General features: G+C 39.7%; 1 protein-coding gene across 1 annotated transcript; it reads left to right on the top strand.

Moving 5' to 3' along the window:
• The first annotated feature begins 3,715 nt into the window (after nt 1–3,715).
• apela (apelin receptor early endogenous ligand) lies at nt 3,716–9,663 on the top strand. Its single transcript, XM_072670471.1, has 3 exons — nt 3,716–4,146; nt 6,526–6,615; nt 9,183–9,663. The coding sequence occupies exons 1-2, from the start codon at nt 4,065–4,067 to the stop codon at nt 6,612–6,614; spliced, it is 171 nt and encodes a 56-aa protein (XP_072526572.1). The 5' UTR covers nt 3,716–4,064; the 3' UTR covers nt 6,615; nt 9,183–9,663.
• Nucleotides 9,664–12,336: the final 2,673 nt, after the last annotated feature.

Below are 12,336 nucleotides of genomic sequence, written 5' to 3'. Positions count from 1 at the left end.
CTAGTGCTACTGAAATTAGTATTAGTATGAAATTAGCGATAGTGCTATTACTAATGTTAGCAATGTTTGTAGTGAGGTAGCGCTACAACCAATGCTAAAACACATCGTACTGATGTTAGATATATAGATTTTTTCAAACGTGTGATTTGTGATTATATATTTGTTGAACAGATATTCAGGAAATACTGTGTTACTGTGCTAAATTATCTGTATTATATTTATTCCACTCTACAGAAATACATATTATATATCTCTGTGATGCTGATACATGGCTGTAGACATCGGCCCACAAAACCCATATTAGTGCCTCCCTAGCTAGCACCTATATGTAATAATTTCCCGAACGTAAACCCTCTTTTTAACCCCCTCACACCGTGGTCTTTACCATGCAGGTTTTCTCTAGTTTTCCTACATGCCAGGACTCTTTTTTCCTCAAAATATATAAACAAACAACTTTTTCCAGCTTGTTAACCTCTCCACAAATCAAGTCTGGCACTAAAACCCATGACAACCCCTGTATATCACCAAGAGCAGTGATAAATGAACACACGGACACACACACACACACACACACGCATACACAGGTCAAAGAGTGGACAAACATATGGTGCTCACAACTTTGGCCTACACACACACACACGGGTTTAATTATGAATCCAAACACACACTTCACACCGAGTTCAAGACGTAAACAAAGACACACTCTACTTAGAGACACACTTCTGTTTTCTAGTCACTAATAGATCTCATACACATTAATGCACAGACAACCTGTCCAATATTTGCTGCTCTTTATCTGCTTGATGGGGCTGAGCTCGTTTGCATATCATACTAGTTTTACTAGTCGTCTACACAATGGCCAAGCCATTAACAACTCTGGCTCATTATACCACACACACACACACACACATACACACACAGAAAGAGAGAGAGAGAAAGACAGAGACAGAGAGAGAGAGACTCAGTGTCTGTATGTCTAATAACATTACCATACTGGACCCATAACACATTCATAGTGCAGTATCTGTCCAATTTAGCATCACACTGGCCGGTCGTAATGCACACCCAACATGAGCACACACCCTGTCTGGACTGACTGCACTCCATTTAACCAAACAATAGCTGGACAAACAAGCCCATTAGGCATTTGTATGACTACTTATCACATTAATAATTATGTATAATAACTGTTTTATTCGATAATGACCTAGTGTAGATTACAATATTGTAAAATCACTGTCTGTAGTAGTCTGAAATCTGCAGTTTATTGGAATGTACAAGAATGCAACAGCATTTGGGGCCGTATTTTTTGGTTATTAATCCAAATTTAAAGATATTTTAAGATTTTACGATATTTATTGATATCTAATATTTAAGATATATATATTTTTTGGTTCGCTTCTACATGTAACAATTCACAACATACACCACTGATGCAATTTTTGATATAGCAAAATATGCTTTGGCTCAAAATAACGTGTTAATGTTTTCAGTCATTGGTTGATTGCAGCAATTAACATTATAAAAGCATAATATTAAAAAAAATAAACACTGCACCTTTTAGAGCCTCCAATATAGCCACATGCTAATGTCATCCCCAGGCTAACACACTAGTCACTTGCACAATACTGTACAATACACTGCAAACCAATCCGAGCTCTGTATTGTTATATCCCACATTTTTATATCTGCTCTGAGATATGACACCGCTTTTGAAACATACAGGCTTCTGGCCACTAATTTTAACTTTAAGGATGCACCAAAGTTGCAGCCCAGAGCTTAAAACCCAAACCTTAAAAATGCAGGGGGGTGTTTGCTGTAGAGCTAGGAGTTCACTGAGTTCAACTACTATTCAAGCAAATTCTACACACATTCAAAAATCTCCTTTTGAGACCAAGCATCTATCCAGGCCTTTCTAAAAAAAAACACTGCCCATCATTTGTGCTCTACTGACTCCAAATGGGCCACAGTGCTCGGACCCCGCTTGGACTTACATTTGGCCTAGCTGTCTCTGGTTGCATAGGATGACAATCCCTCTTGGTCCATTTTTGTTTACCACATCAGCCATTATCCCAAAGTTATAGACCCCTAAAGATTACAGACCTACAAAATAATAATTAAGGGCTTATGAGGTTTTCTTATAAGGTTTATACATGCCTTATAAGCGTCACTGGTGTGTTCTAGCATTGCAGTGCTTGAGTTTTAGTGCCATGGTCGCTCCTTAGCACACACATTCCCATCCCTGATGGTCAGCAGCTGCTCAGAACTAATGTCCGCTTGTGTATCTGGAGTGTATGTGTGTGTATCAGGCTGGCTCTCCTGGCGTGAGGTTTTGTTCTCAGTAGTGTAGTGGAGGTCAATAGCAGCTCATTAGTGCCAGTGAGAGCTCATAGATCCAGCTATGGACAGCGCTTCACAGCTCATTCGCGCGCACACACATACACACGTACACTTGCTGGCTGGCCAGTCTGACCAACAGTCATCAAACACACACACACACCTCATTGACCAGTGGTGCAATAAGGCCTAACCAAAAACAGACTCTAACTCCTATAAAGACACATGCACACTTTCTCATTCAAGTCGGTATGATCACTGAACCTTTGCTGTAGAAACACTCACCCAGCTCACACCAATTAGTGCCGTATATATATATAAATATATATATATATATATATATATATATATATATATATATATATATATATATATACACACACACACACATAAGATAATCCTTTATACATATATATAGATATGGATATAGATATATACAATATATAAAGGATTTTCCTATATGTGTGTGTATATATATATATATATATATATATATAGATAGATAGATAAATAAATAGATATTGTATATATCCATAGCTATATATATATATATATAAAGGATTATCTTATATGTGTGTGTGTATATATATATATATATATATATATATATATAGAAGATTATATATGTGTATATATATATATATATATATATATATATACACATATAAGATAATCCTTTATACATATATATAGATATGGATATAGATATATACAATATATATCTATCTATCTATATCTATATATATATGTGTATGTATAAAGGATTATCTTATATGTGTGTGTGTATATATATATATACACACACACATAATCTTATATCTATCTATCTATCTATCTATATATATATATATATATATACACACACATATAGGAAAATCCTTTATATATTGTATAAATCTATATCCATATCTATATATATGTATAAAAGATTATCTTATATACCTTATATACAAAGAAACCCCCTATTTGGCACCAAAAATGGGCTCTGCTATTGCTTTACTACTTTTTTTCAGCACTATGTAAGAATACACCAAATCTATAGGTGGTTTAAGCTCTTTTAAATATTCAGATAAATCTAATTGTGCAAGTTGCACCTCCTTAAAATGTATTATTTCCAACTGTGGCACCAATAAAATGCATACCCCACATCAACCTTGCAGCATATCCCAAACCCCCACTCAAACTTAGGCCTGGCGGGGGGAGGGTGCCTTCCTGTCAACCCTATTACCTTCTACATGTGGGGTCAATATGTGCAATGCAAAGTGTGTGTGTGTGAGAGGGAGAGAGAGAGGGGTGTCCCCTGTCCCCACCCAGTCTTAGGGTGCTTTCCATACCCCTTCCTTCTTCTCCAGAGCTCTTCCCTCTTTCTCCGTCTCTCCGCCTCCTCTCCCTTGTCTGCTTAAAGAGAGGGAGCGCCTCACATTGTTCAGAGTGGACATTCACACCGGCCACAGGTCATCCATCCATCCAGAGAGAAAGGAGAGAGTGCATCAGGACAGCCTGAGGGGACTTCTGGAGGATTTCCCAATTGCTGGAGTTCTCCTTAGTGACCTGATCATTCAGCTCAATCTGAAAGGAAGGGTTAAAAAAGAGGGAATCAGAGAAAGGGTGACAGGTGAGAAGGAGCAGATCTTCTCCAAGCTGTGCTACAACAACATCTACAGTTTGGGCCTCATCTCTTCACTGGAGCTTCAGCCTTAGACCCGAGGCGCCTCCACGGCCCAAGTATGAGGATCCTCCAGCCTCTCTACCTGCTGCTGCTGCTGCTGCTGGCTGCAGCCGTGATGCTCACCAGCGCTCAGAAACCAGGTAAGAAAAACTTCAGGTGTTTTCTGGCAGAAAGTTGGTGTTTCTGAAGCGTTAGGGCGACTTTTCAGTCCAGTTTTAGTGAGTTTATAAACTCAGGTGATTGAGCCACTTGCTCTGCGCGGTGATGCTGCGTGAAGCGGGGGACTTTTATTATGCTTTTATTTATTAATTTTTTATATGAAAGTCTAAAAAAATAGCACTTGGGCCAAAATACGGGATAAATAAATAAACATAAAACAAATAAATATTTCGAGACATAAAACGTCAATTTAACCCGTAGCTAATAAATACGTTAAAGGATTTGTATAAATATTTTATAAATATAATTTACGTGAATTATTTTTCACTTTTACGTCACTTTATTATCTTTGAAAATATTTTATCTAAAAAACAACAATGTTTAAATATTTAGTAAGTTATAAAGACACGTTAAAAAAAAAACAAAAAAAAAACGTACGTGCTTTTATAGAAACATGCTATATATTTATATTTATTATATTTATGTTTATTATATATATGTATATTATATATTTATTACAAGCTTTAATAAATATAAATATACAGCATTTATATATATTATATTTATAAATATTTATATAGCGTCTGGTTATAGCACCATACGTCGCTCCACAGGCCCACTGTGCACTACAGGAGCCTACCTGAGGCCGTCCGCCCAGTCTGTGGGGTGTGTAGCTGGTTCCCAGAGCTGAATGCAGTGAAATGCCCCGTGTTGATTCATGCTCGACCACCACAAACATAAACCGAGGAAAGTGCTTGACCGCGGTCGCTGGGCCGTGCAAGGATAGAGGGGTTCAGTGGCTGGAGGTCTGGGGTCATTGGTTTTTAGTGGGAATCTTAAGTGGCGCCTTTCCTGGCTAATGAAGCAGCACCTGAATGCAGTTAAGGTTTATTATTATTATTATTATTATTATTATTATTTTTCCATTCATTATTTCCTTAGCTAAGCTCATTTTGAGGCTCACAGTTGAGGAGATTAAGATTAAGCAGCAGGTTGAACAGGTTTAAGGGCAGGATTAATAAATTCCAACCCCCCCAAGCCCCCTGATTAGGGCTCAACATGGGAATAACAGTGAATCACTGCGTTTAGCTGCCCTTGAAGGCATATTAAACTCTAAGACTTTGAGACTCGGCTTAATTTGAGTGGTTTAAGCTTCATTTAAGTCAGATTAAAAAAAATAAATAAATAAAAATAGTTGTAAATGTTTGTCTAGTCACTATTTGTTTTTTGCTGCAAATTTCTACCCCAAAAAAAATAAAATACTAGCTACAATTAAAGTGCATTTATTTTGATATTATTGGGACAGTACCCCCCACAGCACCCCGCCCCCCTCTCTGCACCCCCGCGCAATGAATCTCCCGCCCGCAGGCGCTCGAGCACCGTTGTGCATTGTTAATCACACTGTCCACCACAATAGATATTAGCATACGGCTACCGCAGAGAGCAGGAGAAAGAGAAGAAGGTGTGTGAGGGGGGTGAATGTAGCTTATATGGCGGTCACGTAGCCTTTAGTCAAAGATACTTACGCAGATAAACCTACAAACCGCTCCAAGGGGCCATCGCCCAATCACCGTCCAGCAGCGGGGTCCCGCGCCCAATAGCAGCCAATCAGCGCTGGAGTTTTAAATCGGCGCGCACAGATTGACTACAAATGGCGGCATGCTCCCTAAGTAGTGCGCTAGCTAAGTATTGTAGACGTTCACTCTTTTTATAGTGATTGAATTCACTAGATGTTAAATTAGAAGACTTTATCTTACTGACTTTATCACGCAACGGCATTGTCTTAGTCATATAAAGCACTGTTTTGCTCAAATAGGTCCATGTCCACTAAGTAGTGCACTAGATATGCATTAAACCCTTACCAAGTGTACCCTTCTACACTTATTTACTTCACTAAATGTGAAACAGGAATTTAATTAGCGTATGGCTGAGTCTTTAAATAATTTCTGTTAATTAGAAACTAAACTATATATATACACACTGATTTCATGAACAACTAGTGCACTACATAGGGTGTGGGCACTATTTGAGATCAGGCCCATGTAACTTTACGTAGATTTCAGTGGTTTAGATTAAACTTTAGGGTCTAAAAATGATATTTATCACTTTAAATATAGTCTTTAAGCTACAGGTCAGGTTTTATTTAAACAAAACAATTAAAAAAAACTACATTTATTGTGAATAAAAGTATGAAAATGGTGCATAATCAAAACAAGACGTGTAGAATTAGTATTATAAGCATTAGTAAATAACATTTTCATCATTTTGCACCATTTTTTTCATGGTAAATTTAGTTGCAGCACATAAGCAAGGTAAAATGTCTAACAAATGTGTGTTTTTTTCTTTTATTTATGTTTCAGATTTTCTGAATTTGAGGCGAAAGTACCGGAGACATCACTGCCCACACAAGCGCTGCCTGCCACTACACTCCAGAGTACCCTTCCCTTGAGGTAAATTCAACTGCCCTACACATACAGTGGGCCTTTCTGCCTGTCTCTTACATGTAAGAGGTCAGTAACACACAGCAGAGCTTAAACAGACCTAAAGCCAAAAGATCCGAATTATTCGCCTTCCCCTCCGCAACGACGGCCGGCAAATATTTGCTAAATACTTTAAATGCCTGCTGTGGGTCTGCGACAACTCACACCGGCCTGCTTGTTAACGGCACCAGTTACATTTAAGAAAGTAATGGAGTTTACCACTCCATTGTGACCTGAGTGTTTGTGAGAGAGTGTGTGTGTGTGTGTGTGTGTGTGTGAGGGGCAAACCAGCTTAATTAACAGAGCTCTAATTAGGCCGCCCTTAGTCTCAAGCATTAGTAAAACCACACACACTCACACACACTCATACCGGGTGGGTAAACAGCTCTGTACTAAACGACGGGGTAATTGCTGCATCTACTTTCTCTTAGACTGTGAGAAGTAAACACACCTCTCACACACACACACACACACACACACACACACACAAAGATCACAAAAGGGCATTTAACTCGCATACACCACCGACACGGACAGACACAAACACGGCCGGGGAAATGCCCCCCACCCCCATATCTACGTGCAATTCCAGTGACCTACCACACACACAGTAAAGCATGGGTGGCATTCTCGGCGGCACTAAATCACAACACAGCAACACCCAGACTGGCCACATCCTGTATAGCCTAACAGTTGTTAAGTATATATATTCTCCCACTGTAGATAACATAGCTAGCTAGCGTGGGTTGTGTGTGTATGTGTGTGTGTAGGCTGGTACAGAAGCCGTGTAATACACACAGCAGACAGCAAAGATCAAAGTGTAGTGTACAACTGTGTGCACACAAGCGTAGGCAGGCACTAAACTGGAGGGATTAGGGAATCCAGTGTTAAATGGGCCCGTAAAAGTTTATACAGTTTACAGAATGGCCGAGACCACCTATGTGGAGTCGGGTGGACACGCTGCACGTAAATAAATGTGTAAAGAGGCCATGTCCTTCATTCTTAAGTGGATTTGACTTGTTATCGCAAAGCTGTGCCTCATTCCAAAAGCAGCCTGGGAGCTTAAAGCGCCTCTTCTAACTTTAATGCGAGTGGACAGGGCTAAACGGCCTAATGCGGGCATTTGTAAACACTATATTTCTGTGATGGCACAGAAAAATGGGGCAGTTTTTGCAGCTTGCTTTCCTTACACATCAGCAAACAGTGTTTTTACACATGATAAGTGTTTAAATACTGTATCATGCTCTTATTTTGAAGGGGAAATCAGTTTAGCATGCTATTGACCCTTTACCGTTACAGCAATAAGGCCTAATAAGCACCCTTAGATTAAACAAACCCTTGGGGAAAATGTAAGAGCATATTAGATACAGGTGGCAGTAAATAATGAGCATAAATGGGGAAAAAAAAGTGCACTAGCAAAAACTTTACTGTTCTGTCCCATAATTAATAAAAGCACTATATATATAGTGCACTAGAAATAGGGTGTAGGGCACTATTTAAAATCTGAGGCCCTTAACTTAACCATAACCATGCAATGGCCAATCCAATGGACCCTTAAAAGTTACAGCATTAAGGCCTAATTAGCACCATTCTATTAACCCTTGTATTATTTCATATGAGCGACCAAGCTAGTGCACTATTTAGGGTGTAGGGCACTATTTGAGAGGCCCTTAACGTACAGAAGCATAATATAGTGTTCATATCTGAAATGCTATTTCTTAATTTATTGAATCGATCACACCATAAAGTCAAACAATTGGTATTGAATTTATATCAGTTTTATTAATGATCACATAAGTCTTTTGATCTTTAGGGAATAAATGTATACAAGTATATGCAAACGCTCTTATTTAAACAAATCACGCTTTTATTTTGAAGGATAATTCAGTATTAAATACTGTGGACCCTTTATTTTTAGAAATAAGCACTGTACAAATAACTGTAAGGCAAAATTCAAGTAAATATTAAATGATGATTCGAAGCGAATATTAATTATTACCAATTATTAACATATTAACCAAATATAAGTATATTAACCAGCCATGGACGGTTAAATAATAAGCATAAATGCTATTTATATAATGCCGTCCTGCGCTATGTGGCGCTGTGTGTGCGCTCCCCAACCCGCCGGCCTTCCCCACTTTGACCCGCAGTGAGCCGATAACGGCCTACTCAGAAGCCGCATTCAGAAACACCACTTAGTGCAGCCCTTAGAGATGTCAGTGTGTGTCGGTTGGGTGCAAATGTCGCAACGCGTGTGTGCGAGAAGCGACACCGTATCCGCGAGGACACACACCCTATGTGACAGCCTCCCGGAGCCGCCTACTGTTTTCAGACGCTCCAGAGGGGTCGTCACCTTTCACCCGTGCTCTCTGACCCCCACACAAAGAGGCAGAGCCAGCTTGCAGTTAACAAAACACGCGCACACACACATACACACACTCGCCACAAAGCACAGGGATTACAGACATGTCTGATCTCAAGCTGTTACTTCAGTTCTAACCAGCTGGACTAATCTGATCTCCCTCTTTCTACAGGTGGCCGTTTACGAGCATGGCTAAGCATCCAAAGAGTGGCGGACCGGAGAGGAAGCCCAGCCTCAATGCAACCAAGGGTCAGCGCTCTCTCAGCAAAGTGGGAGAACCGGCAATCAGCACAGCAACAAACACCAAAGGCTGCTGCACCGTGCCGGTGGCTCTTGCTTCCAGTGCTATGCAACGATGTTTGTGTGAGCAACCCTTGTGTGCTGCCTGAAACGCCACAGGAGAGAGAGAGAGAGAGAGAGAGAGAGAGAGAGAGAGAGAGTGTACGGGTGCAGAAAGACTGGGAAAGACTGTCTTTTCAGCCAGCGGTTATTGACTGGACGTTTGACCGGGGGTGTAACTGCAGCCTGCCACACCCCCAACAAGAAATATCCGACCTCTGTAACTAGCACGGACTGAGCGAAATGTGTTTATATGTAATTTATGCACTTCAAATGTTTTTATTATTATTCTTATTAAATGAAAAGTATTCTTTTTGGGGGAAAAAGCATTGTTCATTATACATTTGTACATTTACTTAAAAGTATATGATGAAAATGTTTCAAAAGAGTGTAAAAATGTAATAAAATTAAGACAAAATCAAAAATCAAGTCAATCTGGATGAATCCTGTACCAAGAAAATGGTTAAAACTGGCTGAATGGGAGTTCTCCTAACACTCAACATGGCACCCGTTTACAGATAAAGCCCCATCCTTCAATAAAAAGAGCCAATGAGGAGGGTTCCATACAGGCCTGTATGGAAAGCCCCCCCTCCTGCAGTAGCCAGAAGGTGAAATACCGAGTTTCCAAACGAGTCACGAGTCACAAATATTCATGAGGTTTTTGCCAGATTTTATCAGTGGTTTAAAATCTGTGCTTGAATCCCTAATCTGACCCTCAGTTCCCAGTACTTTGGTCAGTTTCCCCATTCACAGAGATGGGAGCCTGGTCTTGTGTGACTGGTGGTGTTGCAAAGATGGCAGAAGGGCGAACAGACTTCCCTATAAGGACTTTGCCTAGATTTAACAAGCCTGGACCCAAAAACAGTGGAACCACATTAAAACTGCATCAAAAATCTATTAATTCAACTTTATATATATATATATATATATATATATATATATCACATTATTCCCCTCCCACTAGCTTGGACCCCCATGCGCTGGAAGAGTAAAGGCTAGCATGTGCTCCTGCCAAGTCACACGAAGCTCCACTGCATCTTTGCAAACTACCACAAATGCAATGAAGGTCACTGGAGAGCTGAACACGCTTGGAGGGGAACATTATTAACTACCTAGGCTGAGTCTGCCAAAGGCTTCTTAGCACAAAGACGATTTGCCAACGGTACCAGTTAAGATGTCCTTCACACTAAGATGCTTTTGGGAAACTGGGCCCGGTTCTGTTACATCATCTATCAGACGCCCACACTGGCTAGCGATGGGCAGAGACAGGGGGCTACTGAAATATCATAGAGTTTAAATGCAGTAAAATGAATAAGAGGACCATCTGGATGCGATTGAGAGACGACCCACCATATAAATCCACCATACCGTCGCTGTCTAATGATAAACATGCATCTCCAAATACGAGTTTATCCCAATTATTTTAGAGCATTCCTATTGGTCTATTCATCCAGCATTATTTACACAGTGTACAGAAGCCGCTACAAAGTTCAAACCAGGAAAATAATAAATAAATAAATAAATAAAGATACATTGTTTTTTTCATTGGACAGCAGCATTTTCATTGGATATTGACTTTAGAGGTGGAATGAATACACTGTAAATGATTCATTGTGTACCTGGTTTTAAGTAGGTTTTCCGATTTCCGGAAAAAACTGTGTTTTACTCAAGTAAATTTGACTTAAAATACTTAAAATACTTAAAAATACTTAAAAATATCCCGATAATTCCAGATTTATGTAAATTAATCAATTATTTAATGATTTGATTTGAATAGAAACAAACTCAGCTGTATCATAAATGACTCCTATGTGCTTCAGTACATCAGGTTTTATTCTGGTGAGGAGTAATTCATTACATCTGCATAAAAACACAAAAGGTACAAAACGTAGTTTCAGATATTTACAGGAAAACAACCAAAGTGCAGAATGTGGCACAGTTTGATTTGAACACACACACACAAAAACACACACACACACACAACGGCAGCAGCTAAAACTGCTGCTTTCTACTCAGTGCATTTCAGACCCACCAACCGAAAACAATAAAGACGTCCCGTAGGATTCCTGCTCAGTGCTGAAGACCGATCTCAAAACACACGAAAATAAGAGAGGTCAGTTTGAACCTCTGAAGATTTCAACACAGATTTTGTCTCCCATGTTTAAAAGAACTGGTCCGGCAAAATAAACCTCAAAAACTCGACACAAAACGTACCCATTATCTCACTGCACCAGATGTAGTCCATCAACCAAAACGGGTTTGGTGTCCAAATTTGAGCTTTTTCAGTTGAAACCCTTCAACAGAACAGGTTCCTCAAATGATTCTCTGAGAATGCCTCTGAAGAACCACTTTTGGTTCCAGAAATGACCATGTTTACAAGAGAGATCAATGAGGGTGTGAAGAACTGATGGCTCTTCTTTGAGAGATGCTATAGAAGAACCATGTTTGGTTCCAGAAAGAACCATCTTTGTACTAGAGATGTGTGAGTGTGAAGAACCTTGACTTGACTATTAACATGGTTCTTTCTAGAATCAAAAGTGGGTCTTCTGAGGCACTGCTCAAAGAAGAACCATTTACAGGTTGGAAGAACTTCCATTTGAGGTGAAGGTTCTTCACACCTACACTGATCTCTATTGCTAATGTGGTTCTTTCTGGAACCAAGACTGGTTCTTCCATTGGCATCGCTCAAAGAGGAACCTTTTGCAGGTCTGAAGAACCATCAGTTGATGAAGGTTCCTCAAACCCTCACAGATATCTACTGCAAACATGGTTCTTTTGTGGCATCGCTCAAAGAGGAACCCTTAACAGGTCTGAAGAACCATCAGTTGATGAAGGTTCCTCAATCCCTCACAGATATCTACTGCAAACATGGTTCTTTTATGGCATCGCTCAAAGAGGAACCCTTTACAGGTCTGAAGAACCATCTATTAATGAAGGTTCCTCAAACCCTCATGGATTTCCACTGCAAACATGGTTCTTTCTGGAAC

Source organism: Salminus brasiliensis, chromosome 24, assembly GCF_030463535.1.
Source record: "Salminus brasiliensis chromosome 24, fSalBra1.hap2, whole genome shotgun sequence".
Lineage (NCBI taxonomy): Eukaryota > Metazoa > Chordata > Actinopteri > Characiformes > Bryconidae > Salminus > Salminus brasiliensis.
Note: the sequence above shows the minus strand (reverse complement) of the source record. Positions and strands in the feature narration are given on the sequence as shown.